The sequence below is a fragment of the Priapulus caudatus genome, unplaced genomic scaffold (assembly GCF_000485595.1).
Source record: "Priapulus caudatus unplaced genomic scaffold, Priapulus_caudatus-5.0.1 Scaffold526, whole genome shotgun sequence".
Lineage (NCBI taxonomy): Eukaryota > Metazoa > Priapulida > Priapulimorpha > Priapulimorphida > Priapulidae > Priapulus > Priapulus caudatus.
In genome coordinates, this window is record NW_014577587.1 from 329308 (window position 1) to 345751 (window position 16444).

The following is a 16444-nucleotide window of genomic DNA, read 5'->3' on the forward strand; positions in this document are numbered from 1 at the left end:
CGAAGTGGACACAGAGGGCGAGACTAAGCCGCTTGGCGGTGTGTACTTTTAGAATAGTGTGTATTTATTTGAAAAAAGTAAGGCTAATTTCAGACATGAATCCGAAATTTAACGAAATAGGCAATGCATTTGTCCAACAGTTTTACACACTGTTCGACAATGTGGCCACACGTCCTCAGCTTGCCGGTCTATACGTAAGTATCCTTGTACTGTATGTGAGAGAAGACTAACGTAGGTACTGCTGCAGTACACTCACACTGTACAGTATGTACAGTAGCGCCATTACTGCGAGTTGAGTACCGAGTAGTTCTGCTAAACACTCAAAAACACTGTCTACCTAGCGAAGTTACCCTGTTAAATAGAGCTACAATGCGATCCTTTATTTTTCTGTAGAACGTGTCATTAACAATGCGCACAGGGATTGTATGGTTCATTTTCATTTTGCAGTTACACCCACTCACGAGTCACGTTACATGATGCGGCTCATGGATAGAGAAGATGTCCAGTCCTATCTTATCAACTAACATCATCCTATCCAATCACCATACTGGACATCATCTCTATCCTTGAACCCATGAGGCTGATTTCATTGCAACACATCACACCAGTCGACACATGCCACAAGTACTTGAAGTAGTACGATCAGATGTATTTTTGTTTTTACTTTGAACACAACAAAATAGAAGCTGGCATCATCACAAACTCATGAAACTGGCATCAGATGCCTTGTCGCCTTGATAGGCATTGTTTCACCGTATGCTGGTTTTTAGTAAGGATGCAATCTGACATTTAACAGCAATCTTCATTTCATGCCCAGGAGTAGAAATTAACTTTTGAACACGGGAGTCCAACGGACTCCCTACCCTCAAAAAGAGGGAGTCCGCAGCAAAATGAGGGAGTCCGCAGTCTGAAGTTCAAAATTAAAGATATTAACAATAACGCATGTGCTTATTTTTAAGATTCATGCGGTTGCACATGTGCCAAATTTTCTTTGGACTTTTACTGAAAAAATACGGTAATTCCGCGAGGCCGTGCTCTGGAACGAACTAGTTAGAATGGCAGAATTTTCAGGGAGTCACACGGACTCCTGCATAATATTATTTAAAATCAGGGAGTCCGACAATAAATCGGGGAGTATTTGACTCCGGACTCTCGTTAATTTCGCACCCTGAATGCCTGTTATCATGTCTTTAAAACACCGTCAAATCTGTAAACTGATATATTAACTGAAACCAAGGAATTACAGAAAATTGCATCATAGGTCAACAGAAATGTTTGTTTGCAATGTCAACTATCAAGTCCTTTGACGATCATTAGTCCCTCAAATTCCAGTATGGTATCATACTTCTTGGATAATCCATAGTATCAGACATCCACTGTTGTTTTTAAGCATTTCAAATCAACAATAATGAGCCAGTTATGACACCATACAGCTGTGCTGTAAAGTTGTGCAATTAAATTTTTAATTTGCATGTTTTAGACAAGGAGCTCAGGGTTCTCCAAGAGCACTTATAGCCTGGCGGCTCGCCAGGCTATCGTCGAGCCCCGCCATCCTAAAATGCACCCGCCACTCTAAATATCATAGCCACCATGCTGATGTATACACAAGAAGTTTAAACAATTAATACACGTTGTTTATACGCAGAGGCTACGGGTACGGCAGCCGTATCTTAATGTCTTGAGGCTATGGGTACGGCAGACCCACATACAAGTACAAACAGTCATCCTATCCCTAACCCTAACCCTAACCCAACCCTAACCTAACCCTAACACTAACTCTAAACCAACTCGGCTATCTTATATACGCATGTTATAGTACCCAATTAATCTATGGTGTATAACCTTTTGCTTTCAATATTTTGCATCTGAACTGACAATCAATCCCAACCAACTGGTGTAGGCTAGCTGGAACAATAATGTTCATTTTCATACTTCAAATCCGAGTGTTTTTTAGCTCATCAAGAAATCTTAATCGTAAATTAAATCGTGAATTAATTTCCAACAGCATTATTACAGGGCAGGTAACCCAGTCTAACACGAGGTAGAGTAGACTGGTACACTTGCCAAAGATTTCTAAATCCGCAATATAAGCTGTACAGTAATTTTCGTGAAAATTAGCCAGTCCAGCTCCAAAAGTAGCCAGCCCTGCTGAAAAGTTACCAGTCAGGGACTATGGGACCAGCTGCTATTTCCAACACAGGTATATGTCAGGTTTTCTGATTTATGAGAAGTGAGCTCGATTTGGAACCAGCAAACCAGCAAGTTCACCCCTACATTTTGGTATTTTTATTCCATTATTATTTTGAATTTTCCAAAGGCTTTGCCCATTCAAAACAAGCATTTTCACCCCACATGGAGTGCTTCAAATTTACACACAGAGTGTCCCAGATTGCATCTCAGAGCTTCTACAATTCAAACATTTTCTGTGGGGCATGCCCCCGGAACCCCCTAGCACTGAGCAGCACCCCCATGCTATCATGAAAAAGCTTGGAGAACCCTGAAGCGGATCATAAAACTAATGCTATTTTTAAGTAACCACTATTTATTGCAAAGATTTTCTGTTTAGCATAAATACACACAAATTACATCTAAACCTAATAGTGAAATATTAGGTACTACTACTATTGGAGTTTTCTTCTATTAAATTAATAACTATAAAATGCTTTGATCTGCTGTGTGTTGATGAAATTGTGTGATTTTGCTGGCGCCGCAAAAATTGTGCTGCAACCGTCATTGTAGGAGTTGTATTGCATTTTAAAAGCATGCAGTAATGTTACTTGAAGAACCAGGAGCCCGTTGTCAGAAACAAAATTAGTCTTAACATTAGTCTTAACAATAACATTTTCTCGTAGACCGTCGACAGCACTTTGTTTCGTATTGTTATCAGGAAATCTGCTACAATTTTTCATTCAGGTAACTTCGCAGTGTTTCTGTCGACGGTCTAAGAGAAAAAGTTAATGTTAAGACTAATGTTAAGACTAATTTTGTTTCTGATAACGGGCCCATGATCATGAACTTATAACAGATTATCTTTTGCATAAGCTTAACTGTTCTGGGATTAAGTATTCAGAAGATTAATACACATACATGCATATATGTGTGAATCACTCAGGCACTGCTATTCATTGAAATATGGGTTCATAATGTGGCTGTTTACTAGGACTACATAAATATGTTAGCTGCAATGTTCAGCCCATTCTTTGCCACAGGGCTGTATATATGCTTGTTGAAAATGGAAGTTTGGAACTGTTGTCACAGTTCATGTGACAATTAGCATAAGATGAAAACCATTTAAATCTCTGGGTGAGTGCATTATGCATGGGAATATAGTTGCAATCCCTTGTAAGTCAAAGAAATTGATCTGATCTGTCACATACATACATTGCATGGTCACCATGAACCACACTATACCACGCAGGAATAATTCACTGACTTGCAGATAAATGTGATGGTAAAATTTTCCACCAAGTTAGATAAAAGGTTGATGTATTTAAATATGTGTTTCAAACTGCGATTTGTAGTTTGCTTTTGAGTAGCGATGCTGTTTCAAACTGCAAATAATTCCCTTATTGTAGTCATTTTGGCTAACGCTCCATTAGGAGTGTTCCCAACTTTGATATCATTAATGATTAATGATTAATGATTGATAATCTTAACCCTAACCCTAACCCTAACCCTAACCTAAATGACATTAAACCACAAACTAATATATGACCATGACCATATATATATATGTTATTATAATGACCATTAATGACATTAAAGTTGGGAACACTCCTAATGGAGTATCACCCGTCATTTTCACATAAAAACTAAAAAGTTTTCAAGCTGCCATTTTTAATGTAGAACGTTGTGGTTATTGTGCATCAAACTGACCATTGTGTGCATCAAAACTGCTGCTTGCTGCCTTTAATATCGAACCATAATTTTGATGGTTTTTAATGTACATTTTTGTCTAATGGTTTGCTATAGCATTTTCAATAGTCACCAGTATGTGTTTGATCTACTAATAACTGATTTGATCTTCCAGACTGCAGATTCTATGATGACATTTGAAGGTGCTCAAATGCAAGGAACAACAGCAATCTTGGAAAAAATAACAGTGAGTATAACTGTGGCAGAATTTGTCACTCTTGTAGTGTACTGCAAACTAGTAATTAACCACTATGATGTGGTCATCAGGTTATGCTACCATACACATACACATGTATGTACAAGCTCATGATTGTGCATGGTGTTATCAGTATGATAATGATGAATTTTAATAGTATATATCTTCTTTCTTTTTAGAATTTACCATTTCAAAGTATTGTGCATAGTTTGACTACAATTGACTGTCAGCCAACATATGATGGTGGTGTTTCTGTATTAGTGGTTGGACAGCTTAAGGTATGTATTACATACATGCTTCCACAGACGTACTTACGCATGCACGCACATACACACACACACACAGACTACTCCTTAAGTACAGTTCCTCACCTATAAGATTGTTTCATAAAAAATATAAACTTATACAACAATCTGCTAAGTTAAAAATGGGATGCAGTGTTAAAAGATGCATAACAACAAGCATTTCATAATGTGAACCTCATTTCCCTAATGTCTTCCACTATATAATTGGAAATGTTTGCTTATAAAAAACCTTTTTGCTAAAAATATGATACAGGCACAATTATGAATGAAAATGACCATTTTAAACAGACGTGCTTTGATAATTTATTGATGCATTGCGATAGTAAATATGCAAAAGACTAAGATGTACATGTGAGTATGAATCACATAAGGACGCAAGCAGGTAGCACAGACTGCTAAAATGCATCCCATAGACACTCTTTATGTATCCAGCCAGCAGATTTATCAATGCCGTATTTATAGGTGGACGTGCTCATCCCTATTCTTGATTACTGTTAATTTTTGCCAGACGGACACTGATCATCCCCACGGCTTTTCACAAGTGTTCTTTCTGAAGCCGACGGTCAATGGAACCAGTTTCTACATAGCTAATGAATTCTTCAGGCTATCGATACACAACGTTCCTTCGTAAACACTCGTAGACACTACTTGCAAACTTGACCTTGCGACCTCTGGAACTGGAAACGGCGAGGAACTTACGAACATGTGAGGCTCTTCATTAACATCTTCAGGTGTTGTTTGTGTGTATAGAGGAAGAAGACGCGCCGGACAGCGCTGCAGAAGCAAAGCCTGCCCAGCTCTCCCAAGAACGGCTCTAGCTGCTTCGGCAGAGTCATGAGTGTGTTGAAAGTATTACTGCATGATAACCCTTCCCCCCCACCTACTTTTTCCGAAATTTCTCCGAGTATTCATCTTGATGATAATTATTGCATATCTTTACCAATCACACGTTTATAAGCTAGATAACGTTATTTAAAAAAGCATACTCCCTGGTTATACTGCAATGAAGGAGTAAACGTGGTATTTAAATCCTGCACACGTTCTTCATCTTTATTGTATGATTTTATACTGTAATTATTAGGAAAATGTGTTATGTCTGTCAAAATATGTTCAGGTGAGTAGATTGGCTATATATAGCAATAGTTACATGTGGATATGCTGTGTGGTTTCACTCCTTGCTATAGTCTGTCTGCTTTCAACTTCAACATGGTGACGGTATTTGTTGCTAGATGAAACTTGAGAAATTTATCATTTTTTTGGGCCATGTTTTTTTCTGCATAGTAGTATGAAATTTTTGCTTTTGGATACATTGACATACAGCGAATATTCTATACACTGGTAATGCTATATTTATCTAGCACATTCATTGTTCTATTGGTTTCACACAGAAAGGCAAGTACTCTTTTTCTACGATGTGTTTGCAATTTACAAAGTTACATGTGTTATAATATGATGCTCATGATGAAATAGATCTTGCATCAATTTATGTCTGTATTTTCACCAGCAGTTTATGATAATGTAACCATTAACGATAATTCGGTCTAATTTATGAATGCGGGCTCTAGCATAAAAGGTTTTACCACTTACTCACTTTAATGCGTCATCACTGGCAGGAAAATGGTCCTTTTGACAATATGTGTGATTTTGTATTCAAAGTAAATTATGGCATTCACATGATGTTAATTAAAAATTCTTATCTGTACATTTCTATCAAAAAAATTAGTATCGATTACGGATTTTTATTTGCATGATGTTTTCATTGTGGTAGCTTTTATTAGCAAACCGTAGTAAAGGTATTCCAGCAGGCATAAACTATCATGCCTTTAAACGTTGCCTGGTTATGTTCATATATTGAATTATTTTAGTTGAATATTCCCTATTTCATGCTGCTGTAAAAAGTCAAAGGTGAAGGTTTCCTATTGATTAAGGCGATTATTAAAAAAAGAACCTGCACAGTCGTAACATGTAGTTATATCTTCATGCTCACAGCTAATGTGCAAACATGCTCCATATGTTACTTGCTAATGCTAGTTCTGAGATGCAACTCTAACAGGTTGTTTAGTCTATGAACTAGTTAATAAATGGATCCAAAACTGTCAGGTTACTATCAAAGTGCTGCATTTTTGTATTAATATTAGAAGCACTACAAGCAAGTGTATGTACCTGGTAGTTGAATGGTTCTGGCATGTGCTAGAAATTTGGTATAATTGCAATATGCGCATAAAATGTTTACGTGTAGAAAGGATCGAGTTTTACAGTGTTTGACACAAAACGCTTTGAATAAAATTGTTGTTTTTCCTAGTAAAATATTATGTATTATACGTCCTGAATAAACAGCGCTGGCTTACATGATATGGTATATAACTGTAATGGCGGTCGAAGCACATGCTGAGAACATGCGATATTGTGATAATTTATGAAATATACAATGAAGTTTTTGTTCTTGTCTATTGTTCCCGACAAAACAGTGTAGTGATTTTAGCGATTAAATGAGCTTCACGTAATAACTAAATATATAAAGAGAATCGGAGCCGAATATTAGCATTAACCTGTGCCCTATCTTAAAATATGCATTTTCACTGAAATGATTACACCATAAGATTTTTGCCAATCAAAAAACACTACTGAAAAAATTCAACTTGACACTATATCTGAAATCCTTTAGTATATCCTTAATATCATATACGCCAATTTTGGTGCTATTACCACAAAACAATTCTTTCACATATCTGCCCCCACCATATTGAGTATGAAGTGGAGTGTGTGTATTATTTTTAAACTATACCGTATAGACGTGGTTGTAACCACTTTACTGGTATCCGCGCATGTATTTACGACCGTGGTTTGAATCTCTAGACAAGTAATATGTGCATATCTACTTTACACATATGATGTTATCATGAATATATCTATCTACGCGGACACACGCGCGGCACAAACACATGCACCCCCCCCCCCCAACACACACACACACGCGCGCGCGCACATGCACACGCACACACAATAAATACACACACACACATACACACACACACACACACACACACACACACACACACACACTAACACACACACACACCACCACCCACACACACCACACAACACACAACAAACACATACACACACTACACAACACACACACACACACACACACCACACACACATCACACACACACACCACACACACACACACACACACAACACACATGGATATATGTATTGGAATATATATATATGACATTTAAGTAAGGTCCCATATAATTGTGAGCTTCCGATACCTCAGATATACGAGACTTCTCTTCGTGAGATTACAGGACAGATGAAAAAACGTCGGCGCACGCAGCGGATCGTATACTCTAAACTCAAAACAATTGCACGTACGCACCGTACACGAAACCAAAGAGCTCTTAACGAAACTAACACACTTCATGCTACGTTACCAAAACATCAGTTACATCATATTTACATTGACGTGTAGGACGCCTACGTGCGCGCAATTGCCCTTGTTAGTGAATACCTGCCTTTAGGAGGCATACAACAGTAAGCCTCCGCAAATTGTTCACCGTTGTGCACTATTTCGTCTCTAAAGGCCTTTTTTGGCATTTTTTCCCGCCGAAATTCGGCATTAGAGTGCAATAATTTGCATCATTATGCACGCAAGTTAGATGCCTCGTGGACGTCTAGAAAGCATTAGAAGTAAAATTGGTCTTGTTGTGTATTCGTGACATTCCGTCAGGTGGCGTAGCCACAGCGACCGGTTGGGCATTTTTGTGTTTCAATGTGTTCAGACAACTTTGCAGAAATTCGCATCATAGAGCTGGCAAAAGTTTTGAGCGGAGCATAGAGCATGAATCTGTAGTTATTTAACATGAATAAAGTGTATGTTGTGTAAGCGAAGTAACAGTGCGAGTGTTTTTAATTAATTTCTGTTCGATGCTTATTCAGGCCTGCTGCCTATGGACGCCCTCTACTGTTGTTCACCACCTTTAGTGCGCTCCGTTGTGGACGCCGAGGTTTCTGCTATTGTTGCAGCCTGAGGAAGAGCAGATCGTGAAATCTCACAGTTAAATTATATGACATGTTATTTTTATGTTACGTCTTTGTAGCTGCCCATATGTATGTTATTTCTATGTGCGTGTACGCGCCCGCGCGCGTGCATGTGTGTACGTGCACGCGCGCGCGTGTGTGTTTGTGTACGCGCGCGCGTGTGTATGTGTACGTGCCCGCGCATTTGTGTGTACATGCACGCGTGCACCCACAGACGTAATACATACTGATGTGTGAAGTACACGAGCAAGTAATTATAATCGCCATATAAATTGCTGAGACGTGAGGCAAACCGTGGTAAGCAATAGCATAATTATTATAGTAAATTGGAAGACGTCATTATTGGTATTGAAAAAACGACGGCAGTGTATAATTACAATCCTAACTAGTAATTATCTGAGAGTTATCAAACCCATTGGTTCATACGCTCAATGATGGAATGCATGAACCCGCGGCATGGTGGTAATTCTGCTAATACATTTGCTAGTACATTCAGTGCCAATCCATTTCTCGTTTTCTGACGAATTGCAATAAAAACGAGGCTAGCGACAGTCTTTGCAAAGACAATGTCAATTAAGACGAGTATGGGCGGCGACAAGGATTGTCAGCGATAAACGCAGACAAGCGACAACAACGTTGGCGATGTCCATTCCCACACACCGCGTCAGCCACGACGCTGCGGCATATTCTGAGTAAATCTATATTCAAACCTGTTGTTATGCATGTATTGAACCAGTGCCATTGGCTACGGCACATATAAACATTTTTATAGCGAACTACCCGCGTTTACAAGTCTTCTATAATTTCCACAACATCACATTTCTTTTGACATACTTATAGGGCTTACTTACATATAACATAAATCTTACCATATATACTATAATTATAAAATAACGTTGGAAGACTTGTCACCTTAACATTACTAAATTGAGTCATTGGAAGAGACACGAGTATGCGCTCTTTAGATAAATGGGGGATTTCAATATAGTAACAGTTGTTTTGCTCATCCTGGATGTGCATACACAGATTGAACGTTATGCTACACCGTATGGAAATTCTAAAGAAGCAACGCCTTATACTGATTAAAGACCGCCGAAAGCAATCAACATGACAAATCGTGTAACACGTGATTTCAACAGACTCCGGCTGGCGAACATGCCTCGTACAGAACAGTTTACTATAATACCCATGTCCCTTACATGTGGAGAACTAAACAAATAAGGAAAATACAAAACCCCAAAGGCTGAAAATAATCTTGCTATGCTAATAGTATTTTTTTATTTTTTAACCAAATAAATGTTCTTGCCTTTTTGATCTGCATGATTGGTACTTTTTTGTATAAGGTTCTTTACGTAATGTTTCATGTTTAACTATAACTTAAATGTTATTATTATTATGGTATATTTAGGGTCTGGAATTTAATTTTCAAATGTTTAACGTGATAGGGACAATAATTTATATATAGTGTGATACTGTGTAGATATATTTTATATGACAATTTTAAATGAGGGATTTTTTATTATTCTCCACTAGATTTTGTATATTTATAAAATATTGACTACTAGTGTTCGAAAATTGTGATTATAAATACCATCAATTCCAATTTTACGTTGTCTGATGATATAATAAATTTAGCATGCATAATATAAATTTACATGTAATTTATTTATTACTAATAATCATCATCATATCATCATCATATAATAATAATAATAATAACAATAATAATAATAATAATAATAATTATTATTATTATTATTATTGTTGTTATTATTAATATTATTATTGAATCGATTTCATATAAAAAATACCGATAAGTATGTTTCTTCTGTATGCGTAAAGATAGCTCGAGCCATATGCCGAGGCATAGAGAAAACAGGGCAGACTTGCGGTCTGCCCGCTTTTGTATGATATAAGCGCAAACTGAATATACAATGTGCGTTGTCCTCTATTGTTTATTAAATTTATTCAAAAGGTTATTTATATTCATTATTTATATATTAATGCCTGCTGTTGGGGGCACTATGCTCTCATAGTGTTGCTGAGGGAAGAAATAGTGCCCAAGCGGTAAACCGTAGCGAGGGCACTATTCCTTCCAAAGCAACACTATGAGAGCATAGTGCCCCCAACAGACAGGCATTAATGTTTTTAGTGCATCACATGACTATGCAATCTACTTTTCATGCGTATATACCTTCTTTATACTCCCTAATTTGCCGGTGCATTCGATGTAACAAAACGTTCGACACAAACACAACCGCCGTTCGAAATTACTCTTGCTTGGCGCCCAGACGCAGGAGATTCGTGACGTAAACACAATGCGTTATAATAACAATGCGTCGCGCAAGCGATAGTGCCCGCTCAGCGGGCACTATCGCTTCATAGTGCCTGCTGCGTTATCCAATGAGATTGCAGCGATTTATCACGTCATGCACTCAGACATTATAATACTAATCATATAAGATTACACAACTAGATCGATACGTTACTGTAAAGTATTACAGTCATAGATAGGATAAACAGAGACTCTTCAAAGATTCTACCCAAAATCTCTGACCAGTTGCCACAGACACGCGCCAAACCTAGGATTAGAAACTATCTAGGTGTAATACTTTGAAAATAGGTTTAGTAATCGAATTTTAATTGTAATTGCATGTCTTAGGAATGAGTCAGTGTTTTTCAGTAACTTTAAACTCAACGAAAGCTGCCGGTCCAGGTAAAAACATCTCTGCTAGTTAAGTTATCGAAGGTCTATCAATCGTATCTCTTCAATAACGAGACAACACAGTTACATAACTTCTCCGCGCTGCATGGTTTATTATTTTTGTTCGACCGAATTGCAATGAAAACGTGGCTGGGAAAGCACACGCATATCGGCGACGTATAGTTTAAGACGGATATAAGCGAATGTAAGGATTTTCAGCGATAAACGCAGACAAGCGACAACAACGTGGCGACGTCGATCCATCCCTATACACCGCGTCAGCCACGACGCTGCGGCTCATTCTGGGTAACATTTCTAATTATACTTGTCGAATCTTTGCTCGACACACCTGTCCAGGCTATCCTATTTGTGTACACGGAAGCGACAACAACAACGTTATCATCCTAGCCTACGTCTTGATGGAAATGTTACAGCTCGCTTCCCATTCCAGCCGTTTTAGTAAACTACGCGTTTGTTCTATCAATGCTAGTCGGCGTGCGTTGACTGGTTTTGCGCCTGGTTTTCTAATTGCAACCGCACCTTGCCTGCGGCGTGGAATGTTGATTATTTAGCGCGTTCAAATTGATGCCCATAATTCCGCATCACCAAAACGTAACTGGGCTATATAAGACGTTGCACGGGAATAGGGGACGAGTATTGAGATCCGCGAGTTCAGTACATCATCTAACGTCTGCTGCCATCGTCGCTGCTGCTGCCAGGAAGACACGAAAACATCTCTTGGTAAGATATATACCTACTGCTAAACGAATTCACTTATTGTAATGTAAAAGCATGGAATGACTTTCTATAGAGACAAACCGTTGATAGATTTATAACGGATTAATTTAGATATTCTAATTTGAAGTACGATTATAATTATGCTGCACATGTGAGCGTTTATTGCCATCCGGTGAAGCAGAATGTTATGTTAAATGATTTCAACCGTTTTATGTCTTCGATTATTTATTTCAATCTTTAACACGTGCAGGTATAAACAGGAAAAGCTATGACGCGACAAATCCTCCTATTGCTGCACATCGTAAGTCTTTCTCGTATCTGAAGTTTTCATGTTATTAGAATGGAAGCATGGCTTATGTAATATCCGTTGTTTGAGTTGTGCATTGATCTTTATTTATTTATAAATATTTATTTATTTGTGTATTTAATATCGACTATATAATCGAAATTATTATAAAATAATGAATTAATCGGCTACATTTCGGGTGCATAATCGGGTACATAATCAGCTATATTTTCAGGAATATAGAACAATTGTATATTCTATATATATTCTATATATTCTAGTATTAAATGCGTTATTTTCCGGTATCGCTTATATAGATAGTGCTATCGTGGGCAAACGAAGAATACCTTGAACCATATCACGATTACGACCTGACCACCGAGGATCCAGATCACCATTACTACCCGACCACTGAGGAGCCATACCTCCATTACTACACTACCACCGAGGAGCCATATCATCACTATTACGAGACAACTGAATATCCAGATCTTCACTATTATGAGACAACTACCTATGACCCATGGCTGCCCGAGGAACCAGAAGATAACAAACTCGTTGGTATGTATTGGCTGATTAGCGGCAAGCTCCCGTGTGAAAGATAGAAGGAAGACAGATATAATTTACGTTAAATTTTACATCTTGAATACATTTCACTGCGTATCTGAATGTGCCTAATCATATTTATCTATTGTATATACCATAATATAGAAGTAAAGGTGCTTAAGCGGCTGTACAGATCTAATGAAAATGTACATCATTGCAGATGTTGATGTCAACTGTGACATTTACGACCATGAGATGAAAGTTAAGCTCGCATTTGAACACGGGTTTAACGGAGTTGTCTACACCAGAAATCACTACGGCGATAGCTCATGCAGAGTGTCTGGAGATGGGTCAAATTTCGTAAACTTTGACATTCCGATAGAAGATTGTGGAACAACCAACAAAGCAATGGTACGCATATTAATAATTAGAATCATGTCGATTCACAGAAAGAAATTTCATTTCTATAACTACGACTATATTAATATAATAAAACCCTAATACCTATAGGGACATTTGCAATGTTGTCACTCGTGTCTGATAGTTAATGCGATAACCAACCTAGGGTCTTTCCCTTACTACAGTCTGACGAAGAATACGCTTCACACCGAGCTGAGAATGTAATCGTCATTATGAAGCAAGACTGGGGATTTTTGGTCGACTTGGACGAATTTTACACAGTCAGGTGTGAATTCAGCGGAATGAGAGCAAGAACCGTGAACTACGATCTCGCAGTCCCGTAAGTAGCCTTGTTCCCGCCTCAACCCAGGGGCGGGCTGCAACCCCACGTACACACAGAATATGTTAATTACTTGGTGCAGAAATATGCAAATTAATGGGCTATTTCTTATATTACTCGTGATTTTTTTGCGATTTAGATTACAACAGGATCGTGCTTCAACGCTGGAGACAGCTACTGTTGGGTTGCCTTCCTGCTGGATGCAAATCGTTAAGGGCAAAGATCCACTGGACTACGGAACCAGCGAGTTGACTTTGGGAGACACTGCTACCCTGGTCGTGTATCTGCACGACAGTTGTAAGTATACATTCCTTTGCAGTGCTATTTTAAAACATATAGTATATACTCGCTTGTAGGTAATTTCGTACAGTAACTTCAGATATTCGATGCAATTATTGCCGTTTTGTCGAAAATGTAATTTAAAGTCCTGTTAATTTAGCATGAATAAATTCCTGCTTCAGATTACTTCGACCTGACTGTCAGCAATTGCTTCGCTTACGATCGTTACGACCATTACGGTGAGAAGCATACAGCAGTTGACCTGATCAATGACGACGGGTGAGTATATTTAAGTCGGCCGACATCGTCTGACCGTGATTAGACTTAAGAGCCGTGATTTTTTCTAAAACCCGCGTACGTGTGTCATTGATGTTAGAAACGGCGACGTTGTCGGTCGTGCAGCTCTACGAGCTATGACTAAAACCCGCGCGGTTTTTAAAACCTGTGCTCTCATAGAAGTGCATAGCTTGCCGTCTGTTTGACATTCTAACGACACGAACACGCCCCACACCACCAGCAATCGTACGCTGTTTCAGTAAACGCCGCACGTTTTCGTTGCATAGCACAGCATGGTGTGGTGCAGCGGCTCTACCAGCTCGTACAAGAAACCCACCTTCTGGCTGAATCGCAGCACCATCTAGTACTGCAAGTGGTGGATACATAGCCCTAACAAGCAGCGGGGCTTTCGTCATCCACGATCACATTGTTCTGTCTACACATATTCAGCTGCGTGACTCAAAATGCGCGGGTTTTAGCAGAGCATGATACCGGCAATAATTGGGCGGTGCGGTGCGGTTTATGCAACCCGCGTTTTTACAGAAACCACCTCTAAAACCCAGCGTTTTAGCAACAGTGTAGATGCGGTAAACCCGGGTTTTAGCATAGTGTAGACGCCGCTATAGGCCTATATATATAATTATATATTAACTATATGTATTATATGCTGCAATATCCTACGATTTCATATTTAACTGTGTGCGATAAATGTTTATACAGCGGGTTTCATGTATTTATTTGGTTTCTATATTGACAGCATTTGGTTTTCGGCTGTCAATATTAGAAGCCGCCAGAGAAGACTGGTCATTCAAATGAGATATCCTCTCAGATGCTCTGCTGCAATGACAGGCGCCTGAATGATTGCATCTGAGTTTGTTTCGCCAGGTCACACTACTACACCAATGTAGCAGAATCCATGCGCCGACGGCATGTATCTCGCGTTTTACGGGAATTCCGGTTCCCGGACGAACGGAGATATATAACTGTCCAATGTCAAGTTGTTACCGTTGTGTGGTATACACAATTGCTATCAGGTGAGTCTAACAACAATTTAGAATAACTTAAAAACGTTATATAGTTTACAATAAGACGTTATTGGGTAAATAAAGGCAAACGAATTAAACCAATCCCTGTTTTAAATAAAAACACACACACACACACACACACTATATATATATATATAATATATATTATATATATATCTATATATATTAAATAATACGTTGTGTATCGCTGGGTGACGGTCAGGATGATGGCTCTTGACGATCGTGACCAGCCATTCTGTGCGTGCGTGCGTGCGTGCGTGTGCTATCAAGAATTAGTATATATAACATGTGATGGTCTTATGCACCTGTCACAATTTTATACATTTTTATTAACAGCCAAGCTGCAACGGAGATAGAGTGCACAGGTACAAACGTGAGGTAATGGAAACCACAAATGACGAGAGAAACGCCACGCAGAGCAAGGAATCTGAAGACGTCAGAGAAAGAATGGATGTGTACAACAGCGTCACTATTAAACTGCCTAAGCAATCACACTCGGGTTCTGCGGTGTCCGGGGCCAACGCCGACAAAAACGTAGACGTTAAATTTAACTCCAACATGGGTCAACAAGTCTGCATGTCCAAAGAGAGCTTGACCATCGCGGGGGTGGTTGTTGCTGCAGTCATTGTCATTGCCATGATAACAGTAATCTTTGTCTATATTCGTTTAAGACTGACGTAAGACGCTAGATATCAAAGATGATAAGATCGGACCGTCGAGCCACTGAACCAATTATTAATTACTGTATGAACAATTTATGTGCCCAGTCTTATTCTGTGAATTAATAGTTGTATTTCTCATTTTAGTGTCGCTCCAATGAGCATTTGTAAAGAGTAGTTAGAGGATACTGTGGGGAGGAAATATACAGTGCATGTAATTATAATCATGAATGGAAACGTCGTAATCCAGTTAAGTGTAAATATTATAAAATTGTATTCTTAAGTATTTTACAGTGTTTTTATTGTATTTATAAATTTTCCAACTCATGAAGTCTGTATCACTATACAATTGCTAGACAATGCCCTAGTAACGTATAATATGCACACACGCATGTGCACGCAAGCACACAGGCACGTGCGCGCGCACGTGCGCACACACACGCGCAGTAGAACAATGGCAGTATAATTATGGCGAACTGAGAGGTAACGCGCAGCATATGCGATTCGGCAAAATAGCAATAAGATCGAACATATATCGGTATATATATATCACTTGATATATATATATCTATATCCATATGATATATTTATCCATCCATCTCTCTCTCTCTCTCTCTCTCTCTCTCTCTCTCTCTCTCTCTCTCTCTCTCTCTCTTGCTGATGTCTAAGCTAATGGCGTAATCATGCTTACAGCGCTTACAGCGATGC

At 38.7% G+C, this 16444-nt stretch overlaps 2 protein-coding genes and 1 long non-coding RNA gene across 3 annotated transcripts; all 3 read left to right on the forward strand.

Moving 5' to 3' along the window:
• Positions 1 to 12: 12 nt before the first annotated feature.
• On the forward strand, positions 13 to 6768 carry LOC106811311 (probable nuclear transport factor 2). The gene is made up of 4 exons (XM_014814883.1): positions 13 to 194; positions 4031 to 4102; positions 4291 to 4389; positions 4925 to 6768. Exons 1-4 carry the CDS (start codon positions 96 to 98, stop codon positions 5045 to 5047), a joined length of 393 nt encoding a protein of 130 aa, XP_014670369.1. The 5' UTR covers positions 13 to 95; the 3' UTR covers positions 5048 to 6768.
• Positions 6769 to 11799: 5031 nt separating this feature from the next.
• LOC106811306 lies at positions 11800 to 14061 on the forward strand. The gene is made up of 7 exons (XM_014814880.1): positions 11800 to 11908; positions 12156 to 12206; positions 12509 to 12752; positions 12958 to 13148; positions 13322 to 13476; positions 13616 to 13773; positions 13938 to 14061. Exons 2-7 carry the CDS (start codon positions 12174 to 12176, stop codon positions 14036 to 14038), a joined length of 882 nt encoding a protein of 293 aa, XP_014670366.1. The 5' UTR covers positions 11800 to 11908; positions 12156 to 12173; the 3' UTR covers positions 14039 to 14061.
• Positions 14062 to 14954: 893 nt separating this feature from the next.
• LOC106811307 lies at positions 14955 to 16022 on the forward strand. Its single transcript, XR_001394125.1, has 2 exons — positions 14955 to 15065; positions 15414 to 16022. It is a non-coding gene; the product is annotated as an uncharacterized LOC106811307 (long non-coding RNA).
• Positions 16023 to 16444: the final 422 nt, after the last annotated feature.

Excerpts from the sequence above, each read along its gene's own strand:
- LOC106811311 (XM_014814883.1), top strand. The coding sequence starts at position 96 with ATGAATCCGAAATTTAACGAAATAGGCAATGCATTTGTCCAACAGTTT. Across the intron at positions 4,103-4,290 it reads CAATCTTGGAAAAAATAACA|AATTTACCATTTCAAAGTAT; the intron begins GTGAGTATAACT and ends CTTTCTTTTTAG. Across the intron at positions 4,390-4,924 it reads TAGTGGTTGGACAGCTTAAG|ACGGACACTGATCATCCCCA; the intron begins GTATGTATTACA and ends AATTTTTGCCAG.
- LOC106811306 (XM_014814880.1), top strand. The coding sequence starts at position 12,174 with ATGACGCGACAAATCCTCCTATTGCTGCACATC. Across the intron at positions 13,149-13,321 it reads GAACAACCAACAAAGCAATG|TCTGACGAAGAATACGCTTC; the intron begins GTACGCATATTA and ends CCCTTACTACAG. Across the intron at positions 13,774-13,937 it reads CGTGTATCTGCACGACAGTT|ATTACTTCGACCTGACTGTC; the intron begins GTAAGTATACAT and ends TTCCTGCTTCAG.